A 23,366-nucleotide genomic window follows, 5' to 3' on the forward strand; every position below is an offset into this window, starting at 1 on the left:
GGCTAGCTTTTGCAGACCAGTGCAGAATATGCGAAATTTCTAAAGACGCCCGCCCAAAGCAACTGATAACCACGGTTAGCAATATATTAGACACCGCACGGGAACACGTGTTCGACATGACACGCGAACATAGAAGGATACATAGAACCATAACTCTAGTTTGCCGTCACAAGACGGGCACAAGATGGGAACTTAAGAAAAGCACAATGAACGGATACCGAAATGACAATGAGGCCGACACAAGACGGAAACTAAAGAAAAGCTCTAAGAACTGACTCCGAAATGTCAACGGGAAATTGTAGAACTACTGGTCGAGATGAGCATTGGTAGCAATCCTCCATAATCTTGGCAACAATGTCAGCAGACTTTTGTAAGAGCTTGATGCTCCTCTTCAGCTTCTCACGCTTAACTCCCACTGATGGGGACTCCTCTAACATCCTCGCGAGCCCACCTCCCTGGGGTCCGATGATATCATTCACGATCTCCATCTCCATCTCCATCTCCCTGTTCACCAAAACTTGGACGTTGAAATGTAGGAACATTGCCAGTGTGTCCACGAGCCTCCTCAAAACAATCTTCCAGTAAGCTGTCATTCTCATCTTTAGATCATAAGCTTGCTGCAGAAGCTGCTTGTATTGCCTCAGGTGGTCGATTTCAATCGATCCGATCCCTTCTAGATGTACAGTGGAAGGCCTTAGGTCACCCTCATTATTGATAGCCTTCAGAAACTTCGGCTCCTCTGCCATCAGTTTGTTCCACTTGGAAATATACTCTGGGTCACATGTATAGCCAGTGAACTTCTCCATCTCGATGATCTCTCTCACCCGACTCACTGCCCTCTCTTTCATCTTTGTGATCAGGTTTTGCGCAGCCCTCCTCATCCTTGCTTGCAGAGGGGGATAAATTTCTGAGTGATTCATGAGAACAGTAATTACCACTACTTCGATGTAATCCCACAGCTTGACCATGAACTTAAATGGCTCACCAGAAATTCCATTCACCTTCCTATGGAGAATGGTTAGGAAAGCCATTCGCGGAAGGAAGTTCGGGAGCCCAATCCCCTTGGATTCCTCTAACACTGCAATCTCCTCCATTAAGAACTTCATTCTAGGGTCGCTCTCAGTGCTCCTATGAAGCTCATCAGCGTAGCAGTTCAGCATCTCGACAAATCTTGCAGTGCCGTGCATTTGCTTATCGTCTGGATACCCGTCGTACTCCCCTCTCAGTAAAATCTTCTTCAGAGAATCGTTAGCCGATCCCATAATCTGCATGAAAGCAGTCATGGCCTCTGCAATAGTCGAAAGATTCTTCGGCATCCTGTCAAGCTCAGCAACATTGTTGCTCAGCTTCTCATTGATCTTCCTCACAATCTCAGGCAGGCACTTCGCCACGATTGTGGCTTGAATCCATATCAGCTTCTCAGAGAGAACCGGAATCCCCACAATCGTCTTATCAATCTTCGACAGCAGGGGATGTGTATCAGACAGCTTTGCCTCCTCCATCCTCGCCTCCTTGTAGGTCTCATCCCCAATTTGGTTCCTCACGCAGACGTAACCGAGCCCAATATTCACATCATCGGCAGTGACCTTCTCGAGCAGTCCTTCAGGAGCCTTGTCCGCCTTTGTCACAACTGCCAGGGTCCTGTGGCCAGTCTTGTCGACCATCTGAGACATCCTGATGGACTCGCAGGTGGAGAAATCCACCGTGGCTGAGAGCACGTTAAGGATTATGCTCTCCTCGGGCCTTATGTACTCCATGATCATCTCCGATATCTGCTTATAGATATTCTCTGGCTGCCCGTGTACAGGGACCCGCGTGATCCCTGGCAAGTCCACCATGGTGAGGTCAGGGACGCCGTCTTTCTTAACCATCAGAGTCAAAGGAGGGTTCGATATGCCCTTCTGGCGACCAGCAATCTCCTCTGTGGCAGAACTGATAGCGAATGTAACATTATCCTAGTCAGTCTCGACAAGCATCCCATTGAACTCCAGGTAAAGTTCCGGGTCAGGGCAGGGGTGGTTCTGGAGCCGGATGATGAGCGGGACACGGGTGCAGATCCCTTGGCCCCGGGGAAGGTTGATCCCAGCAAGCGACTCGAGCACACTAGATTTTTTGGACGATTGGTCACCGACGACCGCAATTGTCGGGAGCTGGATGCCTCCTTCATGACCTGTGGATAGGCCTGATGCGGTCATTGTAGGAGGAAACGATCAGGGGATGGGAAGCCAAGGGGCGAGGCTCGAGATGGGGAACAACAGCGAGAACGCCATCGGAGGGCTGGGTGTTCGGGTTCTTCATTTTCATCGCATTCGAGCTCGATGGAGTGGCGGTCTTGCCTCCTCCTCCGCCCATGTTTTTGAACTACAAGATGACTTGCTTGGAGTTCTGTAAAGTTGAGAAGAGTGAAGTGAATATATAGAGGGAAGATTGAGGAGACGTTTGGTTGTTCAGAAAATGTTTAAACGGCTGTTTGTGTTACCATACATTCATTTAAGTCTCTACGGCTTCCCCAGACAAACAGAGACTCCAAGAGCTTGTAATTAAAATGGTCTAGCTTGACGTGCCTGTACCCTTCATTACTTGGTCTATCAGTGCTTATTACGGAGTAGACCTGGAGACTAAATCCTGAGTGCCGACCGCACTGTCCGGAGGATGGAATGACCTTTCGCCGTGATCATCCAATGCCAGTCCGGATATCAGATGTCCTGCATATGATATATGCTAGCAGAACACTATTTTGGAAATAGATGTAAGATTCGAGTACGTAGCGGCATCATGAAAATAAATGTATGCGAACCTGAGTCCATGCGACTCCTAAACTCGAGGAATAGCCCAATATATGAACAATGGAGGAACTAAATCTCGATGAAACGTTTGATATATGCGTGGGAGTAGGCCAAGCTAAAATATTTTCAACCGATACATTTCTAAGCCATTCTTTTTTCTCCCTAATTACTCGGAAAGCATGGGAGTCATGTTAAAGAGTGAACTATATATAATCATGTGCTTTCATGGTGCCACAGTATGTTAATACAATATGCAAGGACAAGAAGAATGACAACTTCATTATTTATCCAATAAGTATCATCGACAAATTCATTCTCTTCTCAGCTTCTTGGATATTAAAATTAGATAAAACTGCGTATATAACCCTCGGTTTGTAAGTATTATCTTATGTTCATGACGTCATTATAAATCAGTTGATGGATTCAATGAAATACTTGATTAAAAATACTTATTTAAAGAATAAAAAAAACTTAACAAGTTAATTATGGAGAAAACTCCATTGAGTGATCTCGCATTTGAAATTATCAAGTCCTATCTACCTAACCATACACCCACGGGTTGCGCAAAATAGTTACTTTGACAGAAACTAACAGAATCCTTAACTCAGCTTCGGGAGCATGAATTTATTTACTAATTCTGTTTGAATTTGATTTTCAATCTCAGTCAATTTCTCGCAAACGTGGGTTTCCCTTTAGTTTCTTTGGTGATCACTAATTTGTTTTATATTCTAGAATTTAATTCATAATAATAATAGTCCACATTATTATTATTATTATTATTATTATTATTATTATTATTATTATTATTATATAAGTAAAATTGACTCCCACAAATAATTAGTGGGGTCATATTTAATGGGATTTAAAATTGTCATTTTGCTTCAATTATAAATAATTTACTTCAAAATTTCTTGTGTTTACCGTAAAATTTTGAAAAAAAGATTCACAAAAGTTTATATATTTCTATTACTTTAGTCATCATATTTGATATTTGCTATCTTTTCTAATAAAGATTGATATAAAATATAATTTGAAATCATTTATATAATTACAAAATTATATTTTACAGTAAGTTCCTTCGAACTAATAATCTACAAAATTATTAGGAAGTGATCAAGAATGTCGAAAATGGTTTCTAGATAGAATCTAATATGTAGATCAATATATGCACACATATATATATATAATTCAAATAAAAGTTGGTTTATATAAAAAAAAATGCATAATTTCATAAACATAATAAATTTAAATTAATGTTATTCAAATTATGAATATAATACTTAATTAATTAAATGACTTAAAAGAAAAATTTGAATAAATTATATAATTTATGATAGTGAGTCGGTGAATTGTAATAGATAGAACATTAAAAGAAACAATCAATTGATTACTTATGTAATTTTTTTTAAAAATAAAGACTATCACAAGGCTCTAAATTAATGAAATTAAGATCATTTGAAAAGTTTAAAATTAATCACAAATAACTAATATTATGATCTTATGATTTATAAAAATAAAAAATACGACTAACATTTGAAAATTAAAAGTTTACAAAACAATGTTTTGGAGCAACAACAAAATTGTAAAATATTAAACCTATATACTAGATATCCATTATAAAATTAATGACTATAGATATATAATTTATATTGAATAAAACAATTAGTTGTGAAATTATTATTTGAGTTATTTATACTCAGTCTAATTTTATTGAAGATTATTGTTTTGGGCCTCAAATTAATCATTTATTTTTGGGAAAATAGGGTCATGTATCCCAACCTCTACATGTTATCTTAATTTTATCCCAACGTCGATTTTTTTTTCTAAGATATCCTAACGTTAATGGTTTGGTTTCAAGTTTATCCCGCTGTAAAAGTTCCGTCCATTTTTGACAGAATTGATAACGAAATTCCCTATATAAGGGAAAAATTACACCATATATCCCATTTTTTTTATTTCTCAGTTTTATTATAACCTTTTGATGCTTTCTCAATTTTATCCTAATCTTTTACTATTTTCTTAATATTATCCCTATAGGTTGGGATAAATTTGAGAAATTCTGAAAAGATTGGGATAAAATTAAGAAAAAAACCAAAAAGGTTGGGATAGAATTGAGCAAAAATCTAAAGATTGGGATACAACAGAGAAACAACAAAAAAGTTGAGATATATGGTGTAATTTTTCTCTTATATCGGGAATTTCGTCATTAATTCTATAAAAAATGGACGAAATATTTACAGTGGGATAGATTTGACACCAAACCATTAATGTTAGGACACCTCAAAAAAACGTTAGAATAAAACTAAGACAACATGTGAAGGTTGTGATATATGGTGCAATTTACCCTTTATTTTTATTAATAAGAAAATTGTTGTTAAAAATTTAAGTGATTCCCATGAAAATGATAATAGTATACTACGAACCCGTGAAATGCACATGATAAAACACTAATAATAATAATAATAATAATAATAATAATTTACTAATCTTATATATGAAAATAAATACTAATGAAATGGTTTCAATAATGACTTATTATTTAATTTAAAGGAAAGAGATCCATTCATACATATATAGATCCAAAACGCATAAGATTTCCTCCTTCGAGTGGGATGTGGGGATCATTGAGAAGTCATATACCAAAGCATAGATTCACAGGACATATATGATCCACTCACTACTATGTTGCGGCATAAACATTAAAGTTACAATCATCCGTTGATGTATTTCATTGTGTACGTGAACATCTTTTTTTCTGTTCTCTTATTGCTATTGCATCCAACATTCAGGTCGTAGGCCTCTAGGAAGAAACGGGTCCTCAGAATCGACTTCCAGGTTTGTCGGATTGAGGAGATGGAAGCAATGAGCTGCCTCTTGACATTGGTGTCGATGCCACACCCATCAAGACTGTTGATCCTTTTAGTAACATCCATAAGAAGATCAAGTGAGGGGGGAAGTTAATTCATTGCAGAGAGCGAGAAGGGCGGGGGCTTTAGGGTACTGATAGAACTCAGATTGAATGAATGATTAAATAGTCTTACTCTTTTGGCAACTTTTCTCGGCAATAATAAGTTTTTTTTTCCTTTAATGAAAAAAAATGAGTAGTTCTTTTTTTTTTTTCAGGTGCATGTATTTACGAGGTTCTAGCACCAGGAATTCGTTGTCTCTCGCCTCTTTGATGATCATTGAACAATTCAATTTCTAATACTAATTGCGCCTCAGAGATCATAGGGAGGGAGTTGAGGGGGTTTCGTTTTTTTTTCTTTTTTCGTAAAGAGACGACTACTTTTGGTCAAAGAGGGAAATGAATTGAGGCATTTGGATCACCATGATTCTTATCAACGATGGGATTAATTAATGAAACAATGGATTTAATTGAATCATGAGCAAATTGGAAAACCCCTTATTCATTTATTTTATTATTTTCATTATTTTTGGATTTTTGATGCATTAAATATTCCTCCAAATGGAGGAACGACATTTATTCTTACCCTTCGACGTTATATATATATATATATATATATATATATATGATGAGAAAATTATACATTTACTCTTATAAGTTTAGTTGCCTTTTCATTTTAGCCATTTCTTTTTATTTTTATTTTTATACCATTGGCATCTTATAACTTTGGATATTTTTTCTGTTTCAGTTATTTTTCTTTTTCTTGGTTCGTTTTCAGTCTCCCCCAATGGTGCAGATGATTCTGCCCCTATCTGGCATGCCATGGAATTCCTCGACAAAGTAGAAGATGCTACCGGGGAGGATTCCATTACTTGTTTGAAGTAGCTGATCTTGATTCTGTACGACCCGAGACTCTTCCTATAGTCACCAAACTGCTTCATGGTCTCCCAATGCCTTCTTGCCTGACGAACATAAGATCCAGGTCAGTGGCGATGACAATCTGCACAGCAATGAAGCTGCGATCGAACCTGAGTTGATAATTTCAACGTCAGGAAACAAGTATGGTCTACTAGACACTAAAAAAGCAAAAGAAGAGGTAATAATGACCAATCAGATGTTGACGATCATGTTATCTTCTGTTCTTCTTTCAGTGAGTTGCTGATTCTAGCCTCTCTCGATGGGCCCTTTCAATTTCCAAGTCATTTTCTGATGCTAATGTTTGTAGGTCTATGAAGGATTTCCCGAACTTGAGCCATGAGTGCAGGAGGTTTTTTCCAAATTCTTCGATCAATAGGGCAAAGGAGCTCGAGACTAAGTTGAGTGATGCGGGATTCAGTCCTAGCTACAGGCTTCTACAGGAGGTCAAGTTTGAGTCAAGACAAAGATCAGAGCTTACAGTTCGGGTACTGAGCCAACCATTTGCTGGTGTTGAAAAACAGCTTTCCTTCGTTGGGTTCTGGTGATAGTGCCGGAAAGAATTCCAGTGAGAATCAGTACGGGGCTGTTCCGCTGTGAGGATTATCACTATGACCTGGACAAGGTGATCAGGACAGCAAGGCCTGATGACAGATGCATCAAGAGTTTCCTCAAACAAGGGGATCACTCTCGACCTGTCGCAGGCATTCGAGATCACCTGATCGAGGCGGACATGGTGCATCCATCGGACGTATGGAGAGCACTGCCATGATGTGGTGAACAAAGTGCGCAAGAACTGGAGCAAAGTCCTGCTTGCAGTGTTGATTTGGCTCAAGCAGAAGGAAGCTGTGTGGGTTGAATCAGTTCAAGATGAATAAGAGGTGGAAGCAGTTGCTTCATTCCCGGTTACTTGGCACTTCACAGTTGAAACCGCAAGGGCAAACAGGATCATAGAGAATACAGAAACCCTTAAAATCAACAGAGATTTTATGCGCACAAACAGAATTAGAAACATTTTTTGCAAGTTTAGGATAGGATTTTATCTGCTCATGGGCAATTTAACGCTCTTAGTCAGTTAGGTAGTGAATTAATGTGGTTCTTCACTAAGCTCCTTGTTTAGTCATTATGACTAAATGTGTATTGGCAGGGAAAATTGATTCATATCAAGTTTGTCTTGCAACTGAAGAAATTGAACTTGTACAATGGCAATGTAGATCCATTCAGACCCAAATCAAGAGCTTGGGGTCGATGACCCTTCATACTTGCCCAGCTGATTTAATGTTTCGAAAGCGATCATAGAGAGGCATTCTCATGAACTGTCTCTTTACATCTTTTGGTCCCTTCCTAATTAACAAATTTATCTAACAAGGAATTCTGTTTTACGCTCCTCAATTTTGTAATGTCACAGGTTCATGGATAAAAAAATGCAGTCATCTTTCTGCAGTACAATACGTAAATCACGAGCACCGTGAATTGACTTGTTCTTCTTAATTTACTGGATGTAACACAAGAGTTACGGAAGAGTCACACAGAGTGCTAGAATGACCCGACCCAGCTGTGATTGCTAAGTGCTTCTACTTGGACTTGCAGGACTTAAATACAAGCAGAGCCACTCAGACCATATTTCGAAAATGAGGAGTGGGATTGAAACAGAATGAGATTACTGAGTTTAGTTTATTGTGTTTTATCACCTTCCAAAATTCGCACCAAATTTTCTCATAGGATTGCTTTATTGAACAGAACTAGTTCGGTTGACTGGAATTGCAGCGATCCTTTGGTTCCCTCTGCCTGACCAGGAAGATACAGAAATGTGACTGAAAATTAGTGTTCGAAGATTACTATTTGCTCATTCATCCTATACAATACTGAGTTTAAATGTCTGAGTATTATTCTGGGTTATATATGAGCTTAGTTATGCAACTCGAAACTTAGTATCAACCTGCATTTGAATTTTTATGATTAGTTTGAAAATAGAATTATGTTCCTCATCTGAATTAGTTACTTCGTATTTGCTGATATAGAATTATGTTCCCCATCTCAATTAGTTACTCCGTATTTGCTGATCTTTGCAAGTGAAATTAGACAATTAAACATGTGAAGATGGAAGCACTGACAGAACAGAATGATTATAAGTTGAGGCAAACCTTTTCCGGATTAGTGAAAACTATGTAAATTTTTAAAGATGCACGGGTACAGGAAAATATGGGAAATCATATATTAGATACGACACACGAACATGCATTAGATGCAGCATACAAATATAGAGGGATATGTCGAAACATACTGCAAGTCTGCAGACACAAGACAGGAACTAAAACTTGCAGACACAGTGCAGGAATGAAAGAAAAGCAGTAAGAACAGACTCGGACACAACAATGATAAATTGTTGAACAACTATTCGAGATCAGCATTAGCAGCAGCCCTGTGAATAATTGTAGCAACAATGTCAGCTGACTCTCTTAAGAGCTTGATGCTCCTCTTCAGCTTCTCCCGCTTATTTGCCACCGAGGGGGGCTCCTCTAGCATCCTCTCGATCCCACCCCCATGGGGCCCGACGAGATCGTTCACGATCTCCCCCTCCATCTCCCTGTTCACCAGAACCTGGACATTGAATAGCAGGAACATTGCCATTGTGTCCACGAGCCGCCTCTTTACAATCTTCCAGTAAGAAGTCATCCTCATTTTCAGATCGAAAGCTTGCTTCACTTGGTGCTTCAATTGCCTCAGGGGGTCAATTTCAACCACACCGATCCCTTCTAGAGACACAGCGGAAGGCCTTTCGAAACTCTCATTGTTGACAGCTGCCAGCAACTTCGGCTCCTCCCCCATCAGTTTATTCCATTCAGAAATATACTCTGGGTCACATGTATAGTCAGTAAGCTTCTCCATCTCGATGATCTCCGTCACCCGAATCATCGCCCTCTCCTTCATCTTTGCGATCAGATTTTGTGCAGCCCTCCTCATACATGCTTGAAGAGGGGGATAATTCTTGGAGTGATCCATGAGGACAGTTATTACCACTAGTTCAATGTAATCCCACAGCTCGCCCATGAACTTGAAAGGCTTACAGGAAATATCTTCCACCTTCTTGTGGAGAATAGTAAGGAAAGCAGTTCGGGGAATGAAGTTTGGGAGGCGGATCCCCTTGGCTTCCTCCAACAAAGAAATCTCCTCCATTAAGAAGCTACTATTCTTGCCACTCTCAGCATCCATCCGAAGCTCATTAGCAAACCGGTCCAGCATCTCAACGAATCTTGCAGTGCCGTGCATTTGCTTTTCATGTGGGTACTCGTCGTACTCACCTCTCAGAAGAATTTTCCTGAGAGAATCCTTGGCCGATCCCATAATCTGCATAAAAGCAGTCATGGCCTCTGCAACTGTAGAAAGAACCTTTGGCATCTTGTTAAGCTCGGCGACATTGTTGTGCAGCTTCTCGTTGATCTTCCTCACAATTTCTGGCAGGCACTTTGCGACTATAGTGGCTTGAATCTGTATCAGCTTCTCAGACAGAACAGGGATCCCAACGATCCTCTTATCAATCTTCGACAGTAGGGGATGAGCATCGAACAGCTTCGCCTCCTCCATCCTTGCCTCCTCATAAGTCTCATCCCCGATACGGTTCCTCACACAGACATAACCGAGCCCAATATTCACATCATCGGCAGTGACCTTCTCGAGCAGTCCTTCAGGAGCCTTGTCCGACTTTGTCACAACTGCCAGGGTCCTGTGGCCAGTCTTGTCGACCATCTGAGACATCCTGATGGACTCGCAGGTGGAGAAATCCACCGTGGCTGAGAGCACGTTGAGGATTATGCTCTCCTCGGGCCTTATATACTCCATGATCATCTCCGATATCTGCTCATAGATATTCTCGGGCTGCCCGTGGACAGGGACCCGCGTGATCCCTGGCAAGTCCACCATGGTGAGGTCAGGGACGCCGTCTTTCTTAACCACCAGAGTCAAAGGAGTGTTCGATATGCCCTTCTGGTGACCAGCGATCTCCTCTGTGGCAGAACTGATAGCGAACGTAACATTATCCTCGTCAGTCTCGACATGCTTCCCATCGAACTCCAGGTAAAGTTCTGGGTCAGGGCAGGGGTGGTTCTGGAGCCGCATGATGAGCGGGACACGAGTGCAAATCCCTTGTCCCCGGGGAAGGTTGATCCCAGCAAGCGACTCGAGCACGCTAGATTTTCCGGAAGACTGGTCACCTACGACCACAATTGTCGGGAGCTGGATGCCCTCCTTCATGACCTGTAGGTTCCGGAGTCGGTCCACGGCATCAAGGATAGGCCTGATGCGGTCATTGTAGGAGGAAACAATCGGTGGATGGGAAGCCAAGGGGCGAGGCTCAGGATGGCGAACTATAGTGAGGAATCCATTGGAAACTTGGTTGTCCGAGTTGTTCAGTCTCATCTCCTCCGAGCTCAATGGGGCAGCGTCCATGCTTGGCTGTGAAGAAAGAGACGTGAATGCGACTAAGATAACTGGGTGGATTTCAGTATACTTCGAGAGAGAGAATAGAATACTTAAGAGTTAGAGGGGTGGATGGAATAGACTCTTGAATGTTCAAGACAGATTGAAACCACCTGTGTTGCCAGTATAAACAAACCCAAACTGCTATGTTTTTTAAAAAATTATTATTTTAAATTTTTTGTATATAAATTAATTATATTATTTCTTTGGTTTTCACCACTTACTATCCAAAAATTAAACTAGTCCAAATAATTTAGGTTCGAGCGATATCGACCTATAATCGTGAATTTTTTTTTCTAATCTCAGTACTCACACCTGAAATGGAATGGGTCCATTTAATCTTGGTTAGAGTGATATAGGCCTACAATTGTGGATTTTTTCAAATCACAAGACTTGCACCTGAGACATTACTTGAATGAAACAAAATGCAGAATCACCCACAAGGTAAAAAACAGTTACACTAGATGCATGCCCATGCTATACTTGAATTTTATTAAACATTTTATGGATATGGATTCACGTTATGATAAACATTGCAAGAAAAACAGTTATTGGGAAAAAAAAAACATTGCAAGAAAAACTAATGAATCTATAGTAAGTAAATTTGTAGAAAACATTGTTACGCACAAAATTAATGTATTGAAAATAAATAGATTGGAAAATTTTGCTACAAGTGAGAAAATTGAGTACGCGTCTTGACTTCGGGTGGTAGAGGAAAAGGACAGAAAAGTGGAGAGAGGAAGAAATGGCATTGGGTGGCTAATAAAGTGAATGTACTATCCTGTCTTTAGTCACGTATAGCCATTAAACAATGAAAGTAAAATGATAAACAGTAAACATAGAAGAAAGTGAAATCAGAAGAAAAATATTGGCTTTATATCCTACCGAACAAAAAGTCTCAGCTTTGTGCACATAAACTATTTGTGCAGTCCCCTGCTGAGGCAAATAACATATACATGTGTGGGCTGTATGGTCAATTCAATCCTTGGTCTTTGCTCAATTGCTTGAGTCTAACCCTTCCGAGAGAAGTTAACAGACTTCCATGGTGGAGGGGAAAAGAGTGTACTATTGTTGCCCTTGATGGCAGCTGGAAGCGATACCTTTGTCCTCTTATATCTTTTAGCTAATTAACTAATCAGAGAGGTGGTGCCTTCCCCTGATAATCTGATGTTTACACATTTAATATTCGTTATGAGACTATTTATATTCTTTTTTAATTATTAAAATATTTATTTTATTGTATTAGACTCATGAGTCTTCTTGATAACCAAGAAAAAATAATGAGGGAGGCGCGTGAGTCCCATCTATACGAAAGAAAGACACTCCTCTTTTCCATCTATACAAGAGGATGACTGATATCAATCCATTACACGTAATTCATGCATGTCGTAAATAGTACCAACAAGGAAGTGGTGGCAAGTTGAAAGGATACAGAGTGTAGTAGCAAGGTTGAGTACGGATTTATAGAAACTTGAAGGATTTTTACGATTGTATCTATGTTTATTTGATCTTATTCAATCACATGTATTTTTCTTTGCGGTGATCTTAGTGGATCTGTTGCATTTTTTTCGGTGCCGATATTTTTTAAAAATTTTAATTTGTTTTAAAAATATAAAAAATACAAAACAATACAAAAAAAGAGTAAAAATTTTGAAAAAAAAAAGAGTAAGTATTTTGATAAAAAATAAAAAAAAATATTTTAAAATTTTGAAAATTTTAAAATTATTTTAAAAATTTAAAAATTTAAAATTATTTTTAAAAATTTTAAAAATTTTAATTCATTTAAAATATAAAAATACAAAAAAATACAAAAAAGAGTAAAAATTAGAAAAAATAAAAAATTATTTAAAATTTTGAAAATATTTTTAAAAATTTTAATTATTTTTAAATTTTTTAAATATTTTTTAATTTTTAAAAATAATTTTAAAGAATTTTTAAAAAATTTTATATATTAATTATTAAATATTTAAGATTAAATTCAAATTTAAATTAAAAGGAAAATTATTTAAAAAATTAAAATTTACCCTTTTTAAAAATAAAAAAAATTTAAAAATTTAAAAAAAATTAAATTTTTTAAAAAATAATTTTAAAATTTTCAAAATTTTAAAATAAATTTTTGTATTTTTTTCTAAATTTTTACTCTTTTTTGTATTTTTTGTATTTTATATATTTTTTTAAAAAAATTAAATTTTTAAAAATAATTTTAAAATTTTCAAAATTTTTACTCTTTTTTTGTTTTTTTTAATTATTTTTTTGTATTTTTTTGAACTTTTTAAAATTTTATTTTGTCTTAAATGACGTGGCGCACTATGATTGATTCCACGTAACAAAAGTGACACATAGGACGTTCCACGTCAGCAAAATGTTAACGGCGTCAACTCGAGTTGACGGTTTGTACCATCATGAAACAACTTTGAAATATTTTGTATCATCATGTAATGAAAAAAACTTTTTGGACCATCATGAAATATTTGTAAAACATTTTGGACCACCGGTGCAATTTACCTAGAAAAATATTGGCTTTATATCGTACCGAACAAAAAGTCTCAGCTTTGTGCACATGAACTATTTGTGCACTTTCCTGCGGGGGCAAATAACATATACATGGTCTTTGCTCAATAGCTTGAGTCTAACCCTTCCGAGAGAAGTTAACAGACTTCCATGGTGGAGAGGAAAAGAGTGTACTATTGTTGCTCATGATGGCAGCTGGAAGCGATACCTTTGTCCTCTTATATCTTTTAGCTAATTAACTAATCAAAGAGGTGGTGCCTTCGCCTGATAATCTGATGTTTTCACATTTAATATTCATTATGAGACTATTTATGTTCCTTTTTAATTATTAGGATATTTATTTTATTGTATTAGATGTTGAAAATTATGACTAATGGGTGAATGAGAAAATTGCTCACGAGCTAATGACTCTTGATTTTTTTAGTGGTTACAAGAAATGAATGAATTGCATTCATAAATAATCAAATACCATTAACACATTTATTGAATATATGTGAGTTATTTTCCATAAAAGGAGAATAGGAAGAGTCATAGAAGCGTTGATCCCATAATCTATATAAGGGGCACACGGCAAAAAGAAAATAGGACAAAAGAAAAAACCTCCTGCCTTCCATTGTTTCCTGTAGCCGATTGAAAAGTAGAAGAAAAGTCTTTCCTTGGTTGCAATTCTCCAGAGAAGAACAACTTCCTTTTACTAAGACCAAAGAATTTGCACAAGTGGTTGGCTATAATTTTTCTACGAAGGATTTGACCTCAAAAGTGTTCACGCTTCTCTTCGAATTCGCTGAAGCATTGTTGTTTGTGCTGCTGCTTCGCTTGTTGCCGTTTTATCCTGGGAAACGTTTGTCTGAATAGCTATTTGAATTATCATTAAATTCTTTTGACTTATTATGGCTAATTAAATTTTTGATTACATTAGACTCATGAGTCTTCTTGATAACAAAAAAATATAATGAGGGAGGCGCGTGAGTCCCACCTATTCAAAAGAAAGACACTCCTCTTTTCCATCTATACAAGAGGATGACTGATATCAATCCATTACACGTAATTCATGCATGTCGTAAATAGTACCAACAAGGAAGTGGGGGCAAACTTAAAGGATACATAGTGTAGTAGCAAGGTTGAGTACTGATTTATAGAAACTTGAAGGATTTTTACGATTGTATCTATGTTTATTTGATCTTATTCAATCACATGTATTTTTCTTTGCGGTGATTTTAGTGGATCTATTGCATTTTTTTCGGTGCCTATAATTTTCCCTCTTGGATATTTTCCTCTGTACTCTCAATAGACATTCATTGATTGTTCAAAAAAAAAAAAACGGAAGTGGTGGCAGACTCCCATGGTGAAGCAGCTCATCTCTTGTTTGATTAAATGGCGTGATTGTCATCATGAACAGCACATATACAGTTCAACCGAGATGAATTACCGCACCTCTTATATATATATATATATATATAAATATATATATCTTATAATTAATATTGAGATAAATATATGATAAAAGTAGACAAACTAGGTGAGGACCTATATATCTATGTCATCTGCTACAATAGATCGACGCCGTGATGGACATGAGAGAATTTAAAATACCATACTATATGTCGATTTCGTATTTTATGTTGTGTGATGAATTGTGTAATCAATTCCTTCCTTGATATCCATCCGACCAGAGATAAAAAGTTTTTATATAATTTGATTCCATTGCATTATTGAAGATATTCGATACTCTATTTATAATAGATGAAGGAACTATGAAATTTTATGTGATTTAATAAATGTTTTCTTATTCGAAGTTATGCGCCATTTGGTACATTTAACTAACAAAGATTAATAAAGTGGGGACAGAAGTTAGCAGAAGAAATTGAAGGGTTCTCTTCTCTTGGGTCTTGCTTGAGCCAATTTTATGCTCTTTCGAAAATATGGCAGGGCAAAAAAAAAAAAAAGGAAACGAAAAGGAAAAAATAAAAGAAATTCTCTATAACTCTGGCAAAATTTTTAATATGCATTATTATCATAATTCTTAAGCTAAACGTTGCTTACTTACTCACCAAGCATAGGTGAAGCTCGATTCACAAATACGGGAGTGGCATACTAAACCGGTTTCACATAAACTATTCGTGCACTTCCTAGTATAGGGCAAATAACATATACATGTATATGGGCTGTATGGTCAATTAATCCTTGGTCTTTGCTTGAGTCTACCCCTTCCCAGAGAAGTTAGCAGACTTCCGCGGTGGAGAGGCAAAGAGTGCACTGTTGATCATGATTGCTGCTAAAGCGATACCTCTGCATTATTGAAAAAAAAAACAAAAAAAAACAGAGCGACATCTTTGTCCTCTCATATCTTTAAGCTAATTAACTAATTAAAAAATTACCATAATGTATTACGATCTTTACATGTTATTTTAATTTTATTTCATTATTAATTTTTTTTTCTGAGGTATTCTAATATTAATGATTTGATTTTAAATTTATCCCGCTGTAAAATTTCCGTTATTTTTTTACAGAAATGCTGACGTGACTCGTTGATTGCTTGACAGAACTGACATAGAGAGTGTGAATTTCGATACAAGGAAAAATAATACTATCTATATCTTTTTGATGTCTCTCGGTGATATATACTAGCAGAATTTACCAAAAGGTGAACCGCATATACACGTGTGCAGTATCTTGCAGGAGGATGTATACTCAATTTGAGCCATATAATATGCGAGGTATGGACCGAGAGGGAGCTGTGTCTCGAGTGAAGGACTATTTATGCGCTTGATTAGTTCAAGGACAGGACTCCCGGTAAAACTACAAAATTTGTAACGTATTTAGTATTCAGAATCTCAATTGGGTCCAGACTAATTTAATTGAGTCGGATCAGCCCACTAAGAGGTAAATCTATCACAGCGTGAATTTTTTACATTCACAAGGATTCGAATCCAAGATCTTACTTAAGCGGAATAAGCGCCAAACCGCTTAAACCAATCAATACTGGATGAATTTACTATTTTTAATGATATTATCCTATTTCGTCCTTACTTTACTATTATTTTGCATTTCCTTGAATTTAACCCCCTTGGGTTAAGGGGTTAAATTACTAATTCCCTCCAGATTTTGAGGCTCCACTTTTGAGGCTTCTTATGTGTTTTACGGAGAATGTATGAACTAGTCGATGAGATCATATTCAATATGAGATGTGAACCATGGAGATTGATTGACTTGAAAAAGCAATCACGTTACTTGTTTTTATTCCAATCATTATATTTCAATAGATAAATTTTATACCATACATGTGTCGCGCCCCGCGAATTCCACATCGGTTGTGCGTGGGGGAGATCTAGAATTTATATGTAAAGCCCAAAGACCTCATAAGCAGTTAGCATTTTTGAGTAACGGGCCTAGTGAAGACGGTACAATACGTGTCCGTATTTTTGGAATATGAAGGTTCTCTAGTCATATTTTTACTCTTTATATTACGCATCTTTTTGACGACAGTTGGTTGCACACGAGAATAAATCATATGGTCCGTATCATTTACAGACCGAACTGGCCAGTCCAATGAAAGAAAAATATTATGGAAAAGAAAAATGTGGTAAAAAATGCATAATTTTACAAAAAATGAGGTTCAATGAAACAAAAATATTATCGAAACACAATCATCTTTCTGCAGTACAATATGTAAATCCCTGTTGAAGATCATAAAAACTAATGTATTTCACGCCTATCCTGTTATGCAGGTGCCCATGCGATGGCCGATTTTCCACAGATAACTAATCAAAATGCGGTAACTTGGAATGTTCGTAGGGGTCGTTCTGAGACAATGTAAACTTTGGGTGTATTTTTAGGCTTTCGTAATACTACAGGAGGCAACTCTATATTAAAAAATCTAAGAAAATAACGACCGGTCCCACAAGTTTATATTTATATCTTTTAGAAAATTTTAAAATTTAAAATAGAAACACAAAAAATCAATAAAATATTGAGTGGTGCCACAAATCTATAACTATATATTTATAAACATTTATGAATTTGTTTAACAAAAACTCAAAAAATCCAACCGAGTGTTTTGAGGCTAGTAGTGAAGCATGTGCATTGCACGGAATAAAACGTAATCTTTTTCTTTGCCAATTTTAATATATAAAATATGTTTTATAATTTATAAAAATAGTAATTTAAATCAATATCAATTTACTATTGAATATATAATACTAATGGTTATTTAATTTTATGTATAAGATATGGAAAAATGATATAAGAAAGCAAGAAAATAAAGTAACTGTCCCACAAATTTATATCTATATATTTTAAAAAATCAATAACAATATAGTATTGCATATATAGATTACTAATTGTAATTTAATTTTATAAATAAGATATGGAAAAATGATATAAAAAAAGTGAGAAAATAAAGACGATCCCACAAATTTAAATCTATATATTTTATAATTTTTAAAAAGTTACTTAAAAACTCAAAAAATCGAAAAAAAACTCAATTCTTAAACTGAGCTTTCTTAGGCCATCTCACTGAGTCCAGCATGTTCTTACTTTCTTCATGAATGAAAAATGATCTCATCTTTCTGCAGTACAATATTATTCTTATCGTACTCATCCCAATTTCCATATCAATCCAGAGATCACAGCTTGCAGCTCAGGTTCTGAATCATCAGCTAGTGCTGAAAAGCAGCTTTTCTTCCTCAAATTCCATGAGAATCAGTGGAAGAATCCAAGTGAGAATATACATATCCTACGAGATGTAACAGGAGAGAATTTTCTTACAGCAACTCCTAAACTCGCTCGTAAAATCTGACTTCACTGAACTGCAGATACATCTGAAGAGCTTGGCATGGAAACTAGTGATCTGTACACTCAAGTCCATCACGCAGATCCCACCTTGTCTCTGCATTCAATATAATATAGAGAGAAGAGGAGGAAAGACAATCCCAATTAAAAGGTCAAATAGAATGCAATCCTATGTTGCACTACTCCGTTTCCAATTCTCAGTTAAATAGAAAGAAGAGGAGAGAAGATCATCCCTGCAGTTAAACCCTTTCCCATCCGATCATTACAACTATTGATGATCGAGCAATCTCCCCCAGTGGTGCAGATGATTCTGCCCCTATCTCACATGCCATGGAATTCATCCACAAAGTAGAAGATGCTACCGGGGAGGATTCCATTACTTGTTTGAAGTAGCTGATCTTGATTCTGTACGACCCGGGACTCTTCCTAATTTACTGGATGTAACACAAGAGTTACGGAAGAGTCACAAAGAGTGCTAGAATGACCCGACCCAGCTGTGATTGCTAAGTGCTTCTACTTGGACTTGCAGGACTTAAATACAAGCAGAGCCACTCAGACCATATTTCGAAAATGAGGAGTGGGATTGAAACAGAATGAGATTACTGAGTTTAGTTTATTGTGTTTTATCGCTTTGCAAAATTCTCTCCAAATTTTCTCATAGGATTGTTTTATTGAGCAGAACTAGTTCGGTTGACTGGAATTGCAGCAATCCTTTGGTTCCCTCTGCCTGACCAGGAAGATATAGAAATGTGACTGAAAATTAGTGATCGAAGATTAGGTTGCGTTTGGTTTCATAGTAGAATTTTAAAATCAGATTTTGATTTTGATTTTGAGTGGTATAAATGGGGCCCACCTTTGACTTTGTATGTGTTATGTTATTTTGTTGTGGAAAAAAGTGGTATAAATGGGGCCCACTTTTTGACTTTGTATGAGTTATTTTGTTTTGTAGTGGGTAGAGTTAAAGTTAGAATTGTGATTCTAAAATGCCATTTTGAAACCAAACAGGCCCGAACTTGCTCATTCATCCTATACAATATGAATCATGCTAAATGTCTGAGTATTATTCTGGGGTACATATGAGATTAGATATGCAACTCGAAATTTTGTATCAACCTGCACTTGAATTTTTATGGTTACTTTGAATATAGAATTATGTTCCCCATCTCAATTAGTTACTTCGTATTTGCTGATATAGAATTATGTTCCCCATCTATATTAGTTACTTCGTATTTGCTGATCTCTGCAAGTGAAATTAGACTATTAAACTTGTGAAGATGGAAGCACAGACAGCACAGAATAATTATAAGTTGAGGCAAATCTTTTCCAGATTAGTGAAAAATATGTAAAATTTTAAAGATGCACAAGTATAGGAAAATATGGGAAACACATATTAGATACGACACACGAACAGGCATTAGATGCAACTTACAAATACAGAGGGATATGTCGAAACATACTGCAAGTCTGCGGACACAAGACAGGAACTAAAACTTGCAGACAGTTCAGGAATGAAAGAAAAGCAGTAAGAACAAACTCGGACACAACAATGATAAATTGTTGAACAACTATTCGAGATCAGCATTAGCAGCAGCCCTGTGAATAATTGTAGCAACAATGTCAGCTGACTCTCTTAAGAGCTTGATGCTCCTCTTCAGCTTCTCCCGCTTATTTGCCACCGACGGGGACTCCTCTAACATCCTCTCGATCCCATCCCCATGGGGCCCGACGAGATCATTCACCATCTCCACCTCCATCTCCTTGTTCACCAGGACCTGGACATTGAATAGCAGGAACGTTGCCATTGTGTCCACCAGCCGCCTTAGTACAATCTTCCAGTAAGAAGTCATCCTCACTTTCAGATCGAAAGCTTGCTTCAGATGGTGCTTGAATTGCCTCAGGCTGTCAATTTCAACCTCTCCGATCCCTTCTAGAGACACAGTGGAAGGATTTTTATAACTGTCGATAGCCGCCAGTAACTTCGGCTCCTCCTCCATCAGTTGATTCCATTCGGAAATATACTCTGGGTCACATGTATAGTCGGTGAGCTTCTCCATCTCGATGATGTCCGTCACCCGAATCATCGCCCTCTCCTTCATCTTTCCGATCAGATTTTGTGCAGCCCTCCTCATACATGCTTGAAGAGGGGGATAATTCTTGGAGTGATCCATGAGGACAGTTATTACCACTAGTTCAATGTAATCCCACAGCTCGCCCATGAACTTGAAAGGCTTACAGGAAATATCTTCCACCTTCTTGTGGAGAATAGTAAGGAAAGCAGTTCGGGGAATGAAGTTTGGGAGGCGGATCCCCTTGGCTTCCTCCAACAAAGAAATCTCCTCCATTAAGAAGCTACTATTCTTGCCAGTCTCAGCATCCATCCGAAGCTCATTAGCAAACCGGTCCAGCATCTCAACGAATCTTGCAGTGCCGTGCATTTGCTTTTCATGTGGGTACTCGTCGTACTCACCTCTCAGAAGAATTTTCCTGAGAGAATCCTTGGCCGATCCCATAATCTGCATAAAAGCAGTCATGGCCTCTGCAACTGTAGAAAGAACCTTTGGCATCTTGTTAAGCTCGGCGACATTGTTGTGCAGCTTCTCGTTGATCTTCCTCACAATTTCTGGCAGGCACTTTGCGACTATAGTGGCTTGAATCTGTATCAGCTTCTCAGACAGAACAGGGATCCCAACGATCCTCTTATCAATCTTCGACAGTAGGGGATGAGCATCGAACAGCTTCGCCTCCTCCATCCTTGCCTCCTCATAAGTCTCATCCCCGATACGGTTCCTCACACAGACATAACCGAGCCCAATATTCACATCATCGGCAGTGACCTTCTCGAGCAGTCCTTCAGGAGCCTTGTCCGACTTTGTCACAACTGCCAGGGTCCTGTGGCCAGTCTTGTCGACCATCTGAGACATCCTGATGGACTCGCAGGTGGAGAAATCCACCGTGGCTGAGAGCACGTTGAGGATTATGCTCTCCTCGGGCCTTATATACTCCATGATCATCTCCGATATCTGCTCATAGATATTCTCGGGCTGCCCGTGGACAGGGACCCGCGTGATCCCTGGCAAGTCCACCATGGTGAGGTCAGGGACGCCGTCTTTCTTAACCACCAGAGTCAAAGGAGTGTTCGATATGCCCTTCTGGTGACCAGCGATCTCCTCTGTGGCAGAACTGATAGCGAATGTAACATTATCCTCATCAGTCTCGACATGCTTCCCATTGAACTCCAGGTAAAGTTCTGGGTCAGGGCAGGGGTGGTTCTGGAGCCGCATGATGAGCGGGACACGGGTGCAAATCCCTTGTCCCCGGGGAAGGTTGATCCCAGCAAGCGACTCGAGCACACTTGATTTTCCGGACGACTGGTCACCTACGACCACAATTGTCGGGAGCTGGATGCCCTCCTTCATGACCTGTAGATTCCGGAGTCGGTCCACGGCATCAAGGATAGGCCTGATGCGGTCATTGTAGGAGGAAACAATCGGTGGATGGGAAGCCAGGGGGCGAGGCTCAGGATGGCGAACTATAGTGAGAATCCGTTGGAAACTTTTTTTGTCCGAGTTGTTCAGTCTCATCTCCTCCGGGCTCAATGGGACAGCGTCCATGTTTGGCTGTGAAGAAAGAGACGTGAGTGCGACTAAGATAACTGGATGGATTTCGGTAAGCTTCAAGAGAGTGAATAGACGGGTGGATGGAATAGACTCTTGATTGTTCAAGACAGATTGAAACCACCTGTGTTGCCAATATAAAGAGACTTCATAACTTCCTCATGAAGAAAGGAATATATGTAATGGAGTGACACACGCTCGTCTCATTCTTCATTTCTTGTCTATGAATGCTGACTTATGGAGCAGATCCACAGATAAATGTCAACTCCGCACCTTGGAGCATAGAATGACCTGAGTCGTGATTATGTGACTCCAGTCTGGACAGTCATACGTTCTGCATGTTATGTAAACATCATCATCATCATCACATCATCATCATCATCATCATCATCATCATCATCATTATTATTATGTAATGTAAACGATTAATTAAAGCTGGCCCGTCTAAAGGGCACAGCGACTAGAGCGGGTTTCCCACCCAGGGGACCCACCGTACTATGTTTAGAAAAAATTATTATTTTAAAATTTTGTATGTAAATTAAGTATATTATTTCTTCTAGTGTACACCGCTTACTATCCAAAAGTTGAATGGGTCCAATTAATTTAGATTCAAGCTATATCGAACTATAATCGTGGATTTTTTTTTCCGATCACAATACTCACACCTGAGAGGGAATGTGTCCATTTAATCTTGGTTCGAGTGATATAGGCCTACGATTGTGGATTTTCTCAAATCACAAGGCTCGCACTAGAGACATTACTCGAAGGAAACAAAATGCCAAATCACCCACATTGTAAAAAACAGTTATACTTGATGCATGCCCATGCTATACTTGAATTTTATTAAACATTATATGAATATGGATTCACGTTATGATAAAACATTGCAAAAAAAAAAAACAGTTATCGGGAAAAAAAAACATTGCAAGAAAAACTAATGAATCTATAGTAAGTAAATTTGTAGAAAACATTGTTACGCACAAAATTAATGTATTGAAAATAAATAGATTGGAAAAATTTTGCTACAAGTGAGAAAATTGAGTGCATGTGTCTTGACTTCGGGTGGTAGAGGAAAATGAGAGAAAAGTGGAGAGGGGGAGAAAGAAATGGCAGTGGGTGGTTAATAAAGTGAATTTACTATCTTGTCTTTAATCATGTATGGCCAGTCATTAAACAATGAAAGTAAAATGATAAGAGTAAATAAAGAAGAAAGTGCAATCAAAAGAAAAATATTGGCTTAATATCCAACCAAACAAAAAGTTTCAGCTTTATATAACAGTATAGATAATTCTTAAGATGAACGTTGCTTACTTACTCACCAAGCATCGGTCAAGCTCGATTTACATGTACAGTAGTGGCGTACTAAAC

At 37.8% G+C, this 23,366-nt stretch overlaps 2 protein-coding genes, 1 long non-coding RNA gene and 1 pseudogene across 3 annotated transcripts; 1 reads left to right on the top strand and 3 right to left on the bottom strand.

Annotated features, from left to right (window-relative positions):
• Positions 1–63: 63 nt before the first annotated feature.
• On the bottom strand, positions 64–2,396 carry LOC116211877 (annotated as a pseudogene).
• Positions 2,397–6,305: 3,909 nt separating this feature from the next.
• On the top strand, positions 6,306–7,837 carry LOC116211795. Its single transcript, XR_004157750.1, has 2 exons — positions 6,306–6,787; positions 6,917–7,837. It is a non-coding gene; the product is annotated as an uncharacterized LOC116211795 (long non-coding RNA).
• Positions 7,838–8,797: 960 nt separating this feature from the next.
• On the bottom strand, positions 8,798–11,185 carry LOC116211241 (dynamin-related protein 4C-like). The gene has a single exon (XM_031545529.1). The coding sequence runs from the start codon at positions 11,050–11,052 to the stop codon at positions 9,001–9,003; it is 2,052 nt and encodes a 683-aa protein (XP_031401389.1). The 5' UTR covers positions 11,053–11,185; the 3' UTR covers positions 8,798–9,000.
• Positions 11,186–19,749: 8,564 nt separating this feature from the next.
• Positions 19,750–22,214, bottom strand: LOC116211315 (dynamin-related protein 4C-like). The gene has a single exon (XM_031545641.1). It carries the CDS (start codon positions 21,993–21,995, stop codon positions 19,950–19,952), a length of 2,046 nt encoding a protein of 681 aa, XP_031401501.1. The 5' UTR covers positions 21,996–22,214; the 3' UTR covers positions 19,750–19,949.
• Positions 22,215–23,366: the final 1,152 nt, after the last annotated feature.

This window comes from Punica granatum, chromosome 6, assembly GCF_007655135.1.
Source record: "Punica granatum isolate Tunisia-2019 chromosome 6, ASM765513v2, whole genome shotgun sequence".
In the NCBI taxonomy this organism is placed as follows: Eukaryota; Viridiplantae; Streptophyta; class Magnoliopsida; order Myrtales; family Lythraceae; genus Punica; species Punica granatum.